Here is a 12,720-nt window from a genome sequence, read left to right as displayed (position 1 = left end):
GGCCGCGGGAAGCCCCTTTGCAGGGCAGGGCAGAGGAATTTGGGAAATATCTGCAGGATAAAATCGCTCAAATCCGGAGGGAATGGGTCCCTTTCAGTGGGCTAGGGGAGACGCCCGAGGCGAGTCTTGAGAGACCACTCTGGGAGGAGTTTGACTCGGTTGCCATCGAGGATTTGGACGGGTTACGTGGGCGACTGCGACCTACCACATGTTTATTGGACCCGTGTCCCTCCTGGCTTGTACTGGCATCCTGGGAGGTTACACGCGACTGGCTCCTGGGACTAGTGAATGCTTCCCCTCGTTGGGCGAGGGGTCTCTTCCGGCCGCCTTGAAAGAGGCGGTTGTGAGACCCTTACTCAAGAAGCCTTCCCTGGACCCAACGGAGCTAGCCAATTATCGTCCTGTCTCCAACCTTCCCTTTTTAGCGAAGGTTGTAGAGAGTGTGGTGGCCCAACAGTTCCCACGTCACCTGGAGGAAAATGATTATCTAGACCCGCGCCAGTCCGGCTTCCGACCCGGGCACAGCACGGAGATGGCCTTGGTCGCGTTGGTTGACGATCTCTGGAGGGCCAGAGATAGGGGTTGTTCCTCTATCCTGGTCCTATTAGATCTCTTAGCGGCTTTTGATACCATCGACCATGGTATCCTTTTGCACCGGCTAGAGGGGCTGGGGGTTAGGGGCACCGTTCTACGGTGGTTCGGCTCCTACCTCTCCGGCCGGACGCAACGTGTGTTGGCAGGGGAGCAGAGGTCGACCCTGAGCCCCCTCACTTGTGGGGTGCCACAGCGGTCGGTCCTCTCGCCTCTCCTGTTCAACACATATATGAAGCCGCTGGGCGAGATCATCCGTGGTTTTGGGGTGGGATATCATCTGTACGCTGATGATACGCAGCTGTACATTTCCACCCCGAACCACCCCAACGAGGCCGTCAAAGTGATGTCCCGGTGTTTGGAAGCCGTACGGGTCTGGATGGGTGACAACAGACTCAAACTCAACCCCTCCAAGATGGAGTGGCTGTGGCTTCTGGCCCCCCGGTTCAACCAGTTGCTTCCATCTCTGGCCATCGGGGGCGAGCAACTGGCCCCCATGGAGCGGGCACACAATTTGGGCGTCCTCCTGGATGCCCGGCTGTCCATGGATGACCATGTAACAGCCGTGGCAAGGGGGGCGTTCCACCAGGTTCGCCTGGTGCGCCAATTGCGCCCCCTATTGGACCGGGATGCCTTACACACAGTCACCCATGCGCTGGTGACGTCCCGCCTAGACTACTGCAATGCTCTCTACATGGGGCTTCCCTTGAGATGCACTCGAAGACTACAGTTGGTCCAGAATGCGGCCGCGCGGGTGATTATGGGGAGTACTAGATACTCCCATATAACACCTCTCCTGCGCGAGCTGCATTGGCTTCCTGTGGTCTATCGGGTGCGTTTCAAGGTTTTGATTACCATCTTCAAAGCGCTCCATGGCACAGGACCTAGCTACCTGCGGGATCGCATCCTGCCCCATACATCCCTACGACCAATCCGCTCTCACAGAGAGGGACTTCTCCGGGTGCCGCCCACTAAACAATGCCAGAGGGCGACACCCAGGAGTAGGGCCTTCTCTGTGATGGGCCCAGCCCTTTGGAATGACCTCCCCCTCGACATTAGGATTACCTCTGATCTCCACTCCTTCCGTTCAAAACTCAAGACCCACCTTTTTCAATTATCTGGCCTGGCTCAAGCATAGTTCCATCTTATTCCTCCTGACAGTCTTTTTAAATTAGTAATTTTAAACTGGGGTATTTAATTTCTAATTTCATTATTATTATTTTATGTATTGTAATGGTTGTTACCTCCTCCGTGTAATGTAATATATATATGTGTTTTTATTTATTGTACGCCGCCCCGAGTCCCTTGTGGAGAGGGAGCGGCTAACAAATCAAATAAATTGAATTGAATTGAATATATACTCCTTGACAGAAAACTATACATCGAAACAACATGGATTTAGCAATTTTATCAGGACAATGTCAGTAAGTAGATTTCAGCAAGGTTGGTTCCAACTCATACTGCTTGGTTGCATGCCTAAAGTCATTAATTAATTCCACTAACAATAATCCTACGAAACACAAAACTGAGATACCAAATCTCAAGCCAACATGGCAAGATAAACCATCTACTATACATGGATAACTTAAAAATGTATGCGAAAAGTCTCACTGAACTTAAATCAATACTCAACACAGTTCAACTGTTCAGCAGTGACATCAAAATGAACTTTGGACTTGAAAATGTGCTATACTATCCATGGAGGAAGGAAAAATGGCAAAAAGAGAAGGAATAGAACTGGGAAATGGAAGTAAAGTGAAATATTCGCAAAGGATGACAATTACAAATACCTAGGCATATTGGGAACAAATAACATATTGAATGGAAAAGTCAAAGAGTCAACGCAAAAGAAATACATCAGGAGGACCCGCTAAATATTAAAATCAAAGCTAAATGCTAGAAACATAATTAAAGCCATTAATACATGGGCAGCTCCAGTGATACAATACTCAGCTGGAACCATCAACTAGACTCTGGCTGAACTGGAAAACCTGGACCGGAAAACACACAAACTGTTGATTATGCACCATGCTTTACATCTACGAAGTGACATTGACAGGTTGTACCTGCCAAGAAAAATAGGGGGCAGGGGGCTATTGCAAATCCATCAAACTGTAGAAGAAGAAAAATTAATTTTGAATGATTATGTGAACCAAAGTACAGAAAAATTGCTGCAGGCTGTGAAAACGGAGAACAAAATGGAGAACAGTATAAAAACAACAGAAACAAAGGCAGAATATAAGGAAAAACAGCTGGATGACAGATTAAATAGATGGAAAGCCAAAGCTTTGCATGGACATCACTTGAAAAACATTGAAGGCATATGTGATGACAACTTGATATGGACATGGCTTAAGATGGGAACTGTAAAGAAAGAAATGGAAGGTTTAATATTGGCTGCTCACGAACAAGCACTACAAACTAATGCCATGAAAGTGAAGATATCAAAATCCACTGACAATCCAAATTGCCGACTTTGCAATGCCAAAGTTGAAACTGTTTCACATTGAACATGTGAGTGCAACAAAATCACGCAAACTGATTACAAAGCAGGACATGACTGAGTTGCTAAATTAATCCACTGGTCATTATGTAAAAAATACAACTTTCCTGTATCCAAAAAGTCATGGGAACATAAAGTGGGAAAAGTTGTCGAAAATGAGAAGGTGAAGATCTTGTGGGACTTTAGAATACAAACGGATCGTCATTTGGAGCACAACACACCAGATATCACGGTTGTAGAGGGCCGAAGTGTACAGTTGATTGATATCGCTGTTCCTAGAGATGCCAGAGTCAAAGAAAAAGAACTAGAAAAAATAATGAAATATTGCAACCTGGCCATCGAAACTACATGGCTATGGATGAAGCATGTAACAGTGATACCCATTGTCATCGGGGCACTTGGCACCATGTCCAAGAATTTTATAAAATACATCAAGAAATTACAGGTTCCTGCAACAACAACAGCGGAACTGCAAAAAACTGCGCTACTCAGAATATCATACATCTTAAGAAGATAGTTGGTCGATTATGAAGCGTATTGCTAACCCATTTATTATGGTAAGAAAACAGAAAAAGTATCCTATACCAGATCAGTCTTAACCCAGGTCAATCAGGACCAAATCAGATGTTAGAGTAACTCGGTATCTGTTGCCTGTTGGTTAAGGGGCTCAGAAGATGGCTGAGCAAACAGGGCCTAAATCTGTAGGATTACTGGAAGAACATCAACCACAAACAAGACAAAACTGAACTGTGTTTCGAAATCACACCATCATGGACTGTAATTATAAATCGGAACCAACAAATCAGGACTAAAAGTGAATGTTTGAACATTGTAAAATAATTTATCCAGACCCAAATATCCCTGAACAATAATTAGAAGATCAGAGATTCATTACAAGAAATAAATGTTCAGAGAAGCAAAACTTGAAGAGATTCAGTAAAATTATGAAAATAAAAGACCCAAAGCCAATAGTAGAATGATACCCAGATAACAGCAATTTAGAAATATGAAGGAAACAACTAATTGAACTACACACATCATTGCTTAGGAGAAGTAATAACAGCAGAATTAGTTCAGGTCAAGACTGAGACAGTCCATGAACTAAGCTCCTGACAAGAAGAATGAAAAGAGAAGGTTTTGGCATATTTAAAATTATCAGTAGAAAGCCCAAGACTGTTGGCATTGAAAGCAATGCCCAAAACAGACCTATAATAAAGAATGTGAACAAGGCGTTTGAAAGGATTAAAATAACATCAAACAGACCAATCAGCTTGTCTACAGTACAGCTGTGGTGGTTACAGAACAACTGGGTACTGAAATTAGAAAACCAAAAGCATTCAGTCCCAAAGTGGAAGATCAGACTGGATGCCAAAGAAAGAAAGAAAAAGAAAGAAAGAAATTAAGATCAGATGTGAGTAATTTTAAAATAAACATGAAAGTTTTTTTTTTAAAACTGAAAAATGTAAAAGATCAGGACAAGCATAATAAAAAATATTGACAATAGCATCAGAAAAACTGAAAAAGTTTAGGAAATCATAAAGGAACAAATAACAGCAGTAACTAGGAAAATTGAAGGCTTTGAGGCACAAATCATCCAATTTAAGCAAACCACACCAGAGGAGATTCTGCCAAAATAGAAATTACAATAGAAATTCTTTTTTAAAAATCCAGTTTTGGAAAGATCTATGGAAAATCCTCTATAGGTAGTCTTTGACTTAGATGGAGGCTGCCCATCCAGCTACCCAGGACTCAGCCAGCTCTGAACCTCAGCAGCACCAAGCCTACCTTACTGCTTTTTGCAAGATGTGTCCAGCTTATGCCGTGCAAGTCGAGGCTCGGCTTTCTTCCAGAGGCTGCCTCATGGCAACCAGGTACAATTCTGCCAGCAGGTGCCGTTTTCATCATCGTCTAGTGCCGGGTGGGGAATTCTGGGAGTTGAAGCCCACAAGCATTAAAGTTGCCAAGTTTGGAGACTCCTGCTCCAGCGGGCTCCGTTTGTTATGGTGGCTCCACAAGCTGCACAAACTAATGGCTTGTGAGGATAGCACAGGTTTGCATAGTGAAAAATTGAAAAAATATTTTTTTTCCAATGAAATGAACAGTGAAAGATAATGAAAAATAGTTGTCAAAAATGATCAGGTTAAAATATTGTGGGATTACTGAATACAGACTGATAAAATCTTGGCTCAGAACACCCTACATTTAACTGTGGTTGAAAAGGAGAAAGCATGGATAATTGAGGTGGCAATTCCAAGAGATAATAGAAAAAAATGGAGAATAAAATTCTAATAGAATAGATCAAGATCTGAAAACCAAAACTGAAAGATTATGGCATGAGCTGTGATAATCTCAGTAGCTATTTTTAAAAAAATCAAAAAAATTCTTTGACAGCATTTAGAAAATCTGCATTGACAGCATTTCTGTCTATCAATTGCAAAAGGCCAAACTGCTTGGATCTGGATATATTCTGCTAATATGACATCCCATATGGTTGGGAAGAACTGAGTGCAAATGAAAGCCAATTCCAGCTAAGGAGCAAGTGGCTATGGCTTCCATTGTTGTGAACAGAGACTGTAATCGAGCAATTGGGTCTAATCGTTAAAGCACCACGCTAGACACTTCTTTGTCTGCCTCATCTGATGAGGTTGAAACTCTGGCATAGCTCTCCTCTTGCTCAGCGCAGACAAGCCCCACAACCACATCAAAGTAGTGCTTCCTTGCGGATAAAAACAGAGCAGTTTGGTTCAGTGGTGAAGGAGGCACCAGGCTAGAAACAGGACACTCATGAGTTCTAGTCCCGCTTTAGGCGCGAAAGGCAGCTGGGTGATTTTGGGTTAATCGCCAGGAGATGGTGAGTTGTAGTCTAAGGACAGCCGTGAAAGCCAGCTGGGAGGCTTTGGGCTAGTTATGGAATTTTTAAGACCGTTTCAAATCTCTATATTCTATAATTCTGTGATCTTGATTTAATTCTTTGGTAATATAATTTTACTTTCTGGTAAGTAACTTATAGCTTGAAATGGAATTGTTTTAGAGTTTGTTCATGTCTTTTTCTTTCAGAACTTCCGAGAAATGATTCCTCTCTTTGGAATTGCAAGACTGCTATTCATTGGCTTAATAGGTAACTTTTTAAAATGTTCTCTTCTCTGAGCTAAAATTGGAGAATTCGCCATTCTGCTTTTTCTGTCTGTCCTTAGTGAAGCACATGTACACTTCTATTCTTCTTTCACATGCAGTTAGTCGGGGTGGGGTGGGGTAGTTTGTATTTTGACATCCTTTTACAGTTTGGATAAGGGTGGTATGTTAGGATATTTAAAATAAACCATGTTCTGTGTAATATCAGAAAAGCTACTGTTTTTTTCTTTGATATTTTATCAAAGACAAAATATACTTAGGGATATTTGCAATGGAGCTGTTACTATTATTTTTAATAGTAACTTTGGGGACAAATTTTGAACTGAAGGGATTGTGGGGAATATGGAAAGGAAATTTGGAGTAGTGACTATGACAACAATGCATTAAATGGCTTCTCACGTTCATTTTTGCTTTGCAAAATAAAAATGACAGTCTGAGGAATCTGCTATTAAAATTTGTAGTAAATTTTTGGTGGTTGCATGCTGATATCAACTGGGAGGTGAAAAAGAAAAAAAAAAGGAAATTTGCCTGGTTTCTCCATCCAGACGTTCTGTAATAAAAGATCATTATGGAATGAGGCCCCAGAACACCCTGCCATCCTCTAGCTAGCTGGGAGTTCCTAGGCTTCCTTCCCAGAACTTCTCCATTTGACCAACTGCTAGAAAAAACAGGAAAGGAGAGCACTTCGGATCTTTCCACACAAAACTCAGAAATACAGAACTTTATCAGCCTTGCACTAATTCTGAAACATGAGGCTGGGCAGGCTTGCATGTGCAAAAATGAAAGGAGAAAAGGGGAAAGGGAAAAGGAAAGGCCTTTATAATGTATTTAAAGCCAAGCTATGGATAGAAAAAAAGTTTATTGGAAAAAGGGAAATGTGCAAAAAACAAGTGGATTCCAAGTAAAACCAATGCAGTCAACCCACCCAAATCAGTCCCTTGTTGCCCCTTTGACCAATCCTTGGTTTTTAGCAGATGTTTATTGCAAAGAGAATAGCTGGAGAGAAGTCACTTGTCACTTGTTCTGGGTGCTTTTAAGCACTTTGGTTTCTGGAAAATGGGCAATATGTTTAAACCAGCCTTTGGGAGAGACTGATTTTGGCTTTGCCCAATCAAGGACAGTGCTGTATCACGGTGCCCTGGTCAAAGAAGCAAATTGGGAATTATTTTGGATAAAACTCACCTTAATGACCTAGAAGAAATTGTAAGTGGCATTTCATGGGAGAGGTTCTATTAAAAACAAAAGCTCAATTCCATTTTCTCAGCCTAGGATCAGATTATTAGGTACTGTCACACCAAAGGATTTTTCACCTATGCCTTTTAAATCATAGATAGTTATCCATAACGTTCTGTTGGCATCTTGCGTGATCTGTCAGTGGTTCCCATGGCTTCTTAATGTAGCATACTCTGCAGACTAAGTGAGGCAAGAAGGCAGGCTTCGTGGTATGCCTTGCAGAGGGCACAAATAACGGGGCTGCTTTCCCCAAGTCCCCATTCCTGAGTCCACCCAAGCTATCAGTATTAATGGGGAAACCAGTCCAGTCTTTGCTCCTGGAACCTTGTATCTTCTTATGCTCCACGATGTGTTTGGGGGAAGAGAGATTGTGAAGTAGACTGGACACTTTCAGAGAAGGCGGCTCCAGCTTTGTATGGCCTTTTATGGAGAGTCTTAGATTTCATGCCAGGGCCAGAGCCCTCTGGTTTTTAAATGATACCTACCTACTTATTCCTTTGGGAACAATCTCTTGATTAACGTGCGACACTGAAAAGCTGGTTTTTGACCATTTGCATTAAATTCTTAGTTGGAACAGATGTAGGATTTGCTTTGTACAGAAGATTTCTCTCTCCTTCAACTGGGATTCAGGTGAGTTCATATTTTCTGTTAAAAAATATCTCCACTCTCTTAACTTGCTGCCAATTTGCTGTCAATTCTGATAAATAATCTGTCATTCTTTTATTAATTTTCAGTGCAAACTTACACCAGGTACTTTTTCTTACCACATTATCTGAATGTTGCCTTTTCTCCCTCTATATCTTGTATTCCACTGACTTGTTCTCTCCTATTCCCTTTCCAGCACAAACCTCAGGATAATTAATTCATTACATTTTTATGCTGCCCACCTCCTCTATAAGGGGACTCTGGGAGGCTTGCAAGTTGTAAAACAAATAAAATATATTGAAATGTTAAAAACATGCAGATTAAAATTTTAAAGACTATCCAAAAACCCAAATTAAGAAATGGGCAGCATGGGGGTGAGGTCTTTATCTGGTCAACAATCTCCAGCAGTGAACACGCCCCTCAGGATCCCAAGCCAACCGATAAAGTCAAGTTTTAATAGCCTTCCAGAACTCCAAAAGGGTGGGAATGGTTCTCACCTCCAGTGGTAGAGTGTTCCACAGGGATGGAGCCACAGCAGAAAAGGTTCTTCTCCTTGAACCTGCCTGCCCAGATTCCTTAGCAGATGAGATCCATAGCAGACTTCTTCCATAGTGCAAGTTGAACATAGGTACCTTGCATCCATGCCATACAGAGCTTTAAAGGTTAACAACCAACACTTTGAATTGGGTCTGTAAGCATCCAATGCTTACAGTACTGAGTTGCTAGCATGGACCTGATTAGTTCTAATCCTAATACCAATTTTGTTGTATTTAAGTACAATGACAATAAAGATTATACTTATTACTGGGCAAGCTGCGAAACCAATGCAGCTTGCCCAGTAATGGTATTAGGATTAGAACTAATTAGGTCCATGCTAGCAACTCAGTACTAGAAATTCTAACTATGACTGCATTCTCTCTGTATGAATAGAATCAGTAGAACATCCTATTCAGAGCTAAAGTTTGGAGATGTGTTTTTAAGGGGAAAGCAATTATTTCACAGAGGCCCTGAATCAAACGTTCTCATCAGAATTGGGTACACTGAGAGGGAGGAGGAGGGAGAGGGAGGGAGGGAGGGAGGGAGGGAGGGAGGGAGGGAGGGAGGGAGGGAGGGAGAGAGAGAGAGAGAGAGAGAGAGAGAGAGAGAGAGAGAGAGAGAGAGAGAGAGAGAGAGAGCTCTTTGAATACAATAGCTCTCTAGGGTTTATTTTGGAAACCTCATCTTCTAATTTCATTCTTGTGGCATCTCCACTCTTTATCCCTCTTTGATTAAGGGAGAGTCTGCTACTTGGGAGCTGTTCTTGCAAATCCCTTGTTCATGCTTTGTAATGCTGGAAGCGCCAAAATCCTGCATATTTGCAAATATTTCTGTTTTGGTTTTCACTAATGCTGCAACCATCTTCATGTTGTCCTTTGGCTGTTTGCATCAAAGATTGACACTCCAAGCAAAAATACAGCCATTAAAAATATATGTGTGTGTTTTCCCCCCCTAAGGTTTCCTTTGTGGCCCACATTGCAGGCGGCCTCGCTGGAATGTCAGTAGGTTATGTCATATTCAGCAATTTTGATAAAAATTTCATTAAAGATCCAAGATTCTGGATTTGTATAAGTGCATTTTTAATCTTTGTGGTACTTGCTGTATTGTTCAATGTGTTTTTCTCACCAGCAAACCAGTAGAATGCAACATTCAATAACATTGTATAATTCTGAAGGATAATTTTAAAAATCTTTTAAAAATCTTGGTTTTGTTTTCATATTTTTATAGCATCATCTTATACTTTGTATGAATATATTGTAATATGAAGCTTTTTAATTGCTAAATTGTTCAGACTTTTAGAGTCGTTATGATTTTGCTGACAGTCTTTTGTTAGAATTTTTTTGTCAGTAATGGGTTTGAGTTTTTAGCTCCTGCTTGTATCATCAGCATCAGTGACTAGATAGCTGCCAGGTCTTCTGTCACCTTCCTTTTTGACTTGATTTTTCTAAGCATTGAGGGGCTGCTCCAATGACTCTTGCTTTTGAACTACATTTGGCAAATTATTTGCAGTGCTGTGCCACTTTCATTTGCACAAAATCTTGCTGATAACTGACAAGCCGATCGTGTGCAGATGGCCTGCCTTGAGAAAGGTGAAAGTTTCCTGGTGTCCAGATGCTTTAGAAGGGACTCCTAAGATCATCAGCCTGCATTTCCTCCAGCATCATTTCATACATCATAAATGGTAATAGGTTGATTTGAGTGGACAAATACATTCATTTTGAAAGGAGGCCAACACATTTTTCCTCAAGGGATGTTTCAGGCTGGGATATGGATCTGAAACAGCACCAACTGCACTTGTGGGTGAAAAATGGGGGTAGCGTATCTATCCTTACTCTTTGATACTTACTGTCCAGGATATTCTTCTGAACATGTGTAAGTTTGGTGCAATCTGCTGCTGATTCTCTGTTCTGTGGAATTGGTTGTATTCAGTGTTGATGGGAGGATAGAATGTGGAGGGAGGATTTCCACAACTTCATGTTTAATACCAATTGTTCCCTTTCCTGGGTAAAGAGGCACTGTACATGGCCACTCGGGCTTTGATCACTCCTAAAATGGATTACTGCAATTCACTTTACATGGAGCTGCCCTTGAAGAACCTCCAAAAGCAGAGGCAATTATGGGTGCGTTTCATTATGTCCATATTATACCTTTGCTTTGCAATCTGCACTAGCTCCCAATTTGCTTCCAGGTGCAACTACAGGTGCATGTTATTACCTATAAAGTCTTACATGACCCGGGCCAGATATTTGAAGGATGGCTGTATCCCTGTAATTTTTATCCCTAGGATTAGGTCAGGCAGAAAGGGCTCACTTGAGGCCTGGGGTGTCAAAGTGGCGGCCCATGGGCCAGATGCATCATGCACAGCCCACCCCAGCTCCATGAATGGGGAAAACGTCATGAAACATAACGTGACGCAGCAAGTTTGACATCCGTGCTCCGGGCCCTGTCAATCATGGATTGGTATATGCAATCTCCCAGAAAGCAAACGGTTTCCTCAGGTCTGCCTCCTGAAACCCCATCGGACCCCATCGGTCCAAAGTTTGGCTGGTCCTGACTATGTACCTCCCAGAAGGTCCAGAACACCTGCTTTCCTAGGCATGGGGGCAAAGGTTGGTGTTTTCTGGAACCATTTTGTGTTAGTTGGCCGATTTATGTATATATTATGTATGTGTATATATGTGTACACACACACACACACACACAATTTATGTTGCATTTCTAAATCTTTATTAACTGCCCAGAATCAAGATGGGTGGCCAAATAAATCAATTTAAATAAATACAATTAAAACTTTAAATAAACATTGTATGTGGTGGTGTTTGGGGAGACTGAATAGAAAATGCTAGCATTTTTATTCCATAAATCTTGTTCCTTTGGTATGAAGAGATAAGCTTGCCCAAGCTCCCTCTTTAAACTGTAGCATTGAAGGAAGGAAAGTGCTTCTGTCACTGGTACCTCCCTCACAGATGTGCTGGATTCCCATTCTCAAAATTCCCAACCAGCAGGTTTTGGGGAAGCAACTGTAATTGGCTTTGCATTGAGACGGAAAGAGGTATTTGGAAGTGTTTGGTATTTTCTCCTAAAGAGGCCCCTGCATCTGTTCAAGCATAAGGCAAAGGGAAGATAGTCCCAACTTCCTCCCTCCATGTTCTTCCAATAGGTAAACTAAATTAGAATGCAGTACTGCAGGTTAACTCATTGCTTACTCCAGGAGTTCAATTCTGAGTGGCTCAAGGTTGATGAAGTCTTCCATCATTCAGAGGTTGGGTAAAATAAGGACTCTGTCATCGGTCCGATTAACAAACCCAACAAACATAGACACTCTCAGGAATTTTGAATTCCCAAAAGCAAAACTTGAATCATTTTGGCACTGAAGAAAGCAAAACCGGCTCTAACTTTTCCAGCGCAATATTGCATAGTTAAAGAATAGAGTTCTCCCCTCCCCTCCTCCCACTGGACAGGTCACATTGTCCAATTATGAATTGTTCTTTTGTTTTGAGAACAGTTCACGTCTTGGCCAACACCTGCAGAAGCATTTTTGGTGGGGGCTGGATTCTCATGGTTGGAGTTTGCAGCCTCCGCATTCCATCTTTCTCTTCCTTCCCACCAATTCTTTGGCAAGTTGAAAAATGCTAATATTCACAGGAAGCATAAGCGAATTCAATCTTGACAGACCCAGATTGTTGGGGGCAATTTGCTAACTTTGTAAACTGCTTAGAAAGGTCTCTAAAGCACCATGGAGCCGTATATAAGTCTAAGTGCTATTGTTATTGCTATAGCTACTGCAATTGTTATTATCCAAGAAGGAAACAGACTTCTGGCTGAAAGCAGTGACATTTAATCATGATAAATACAACAGTTGGGCTGAAAATAACTGATTGGCCCAGCTGACACAGGTAGCAGCAGCAAAAAGAGAGAAGAGCCAAGGCCAGAAAGGGAAGTAGAAGAAGAGGGATGGTTATGTGTTGTGGGAACCCAGCTCTTCTCTACAAAGAAGTGGGATTCTACGTTGGCTTGTAATTGTTGTACATTTCCTTGTTGTTTTTAGACAATTTATATAGCCCATGTAATCTAAGTGA

General features: G+C 41.9%; 2 protein-coding genes across 3 annotated transcripts in view; both read left to right on the top strand.

The window, feature by feature from the left end:
- RHBDL2 (rhomboid like 2) overlaps nucleotides 1–11,882 on the top strand; it is a 34,167-nt gene extending 22,285 nt beyond the window's left edge. The window contains exons 6-9 of one of the 2 annotated variants that reach the window (XM_081962425.1): nucleotides 6,152–6,212; nucleotides 8,028–8,089; nucleotides 8,194–8,209; nucleotides 9,598–11,882. In XM_081962425.1, the coding sequence (XP_081818551.1) occupies nucleotides 6,152–6,212; nucleotides 8,028–8,089; nucleotides 8,194–8,209; nucleotides 9,598–9,671 (213 nt within the window). In that variant the 3' untranslated portion in view covers nucleotides 9,672–11,882. The remainder of the gene's footprint in view (nucleotides 1–6,151; nucleotides 6,213–8,027; nucleotides 8,090–8,193; nucleotides 8,210–9,597) is intronic. The other variant, XM_081962424.1, reaches the window with a different exon arrangement.
- The window catches only part of MYCBP (MYC binding protein), a 227,919-nt gene that overhangs the window by 212,849 nt on the left and 2,350 nt on the right, over nucleotides 1–12,720 (top strand). The window lies entirely within an intron of this gene.

Source organism: Natrix helvetica (assembly GCF_964273705.1).
Source record: "Natrix helvetica genome assembly, chromosome: 9".
NCBI classification, from domain to species: Eukaryota; Metazoa; Chordata; class Lepidosauria; order Squamata; family Natricidae; genus Natrix; species Natrix helvetica.
This window is presented reverse-complemented; position numbering and strand designations above follow the sequence as displayed.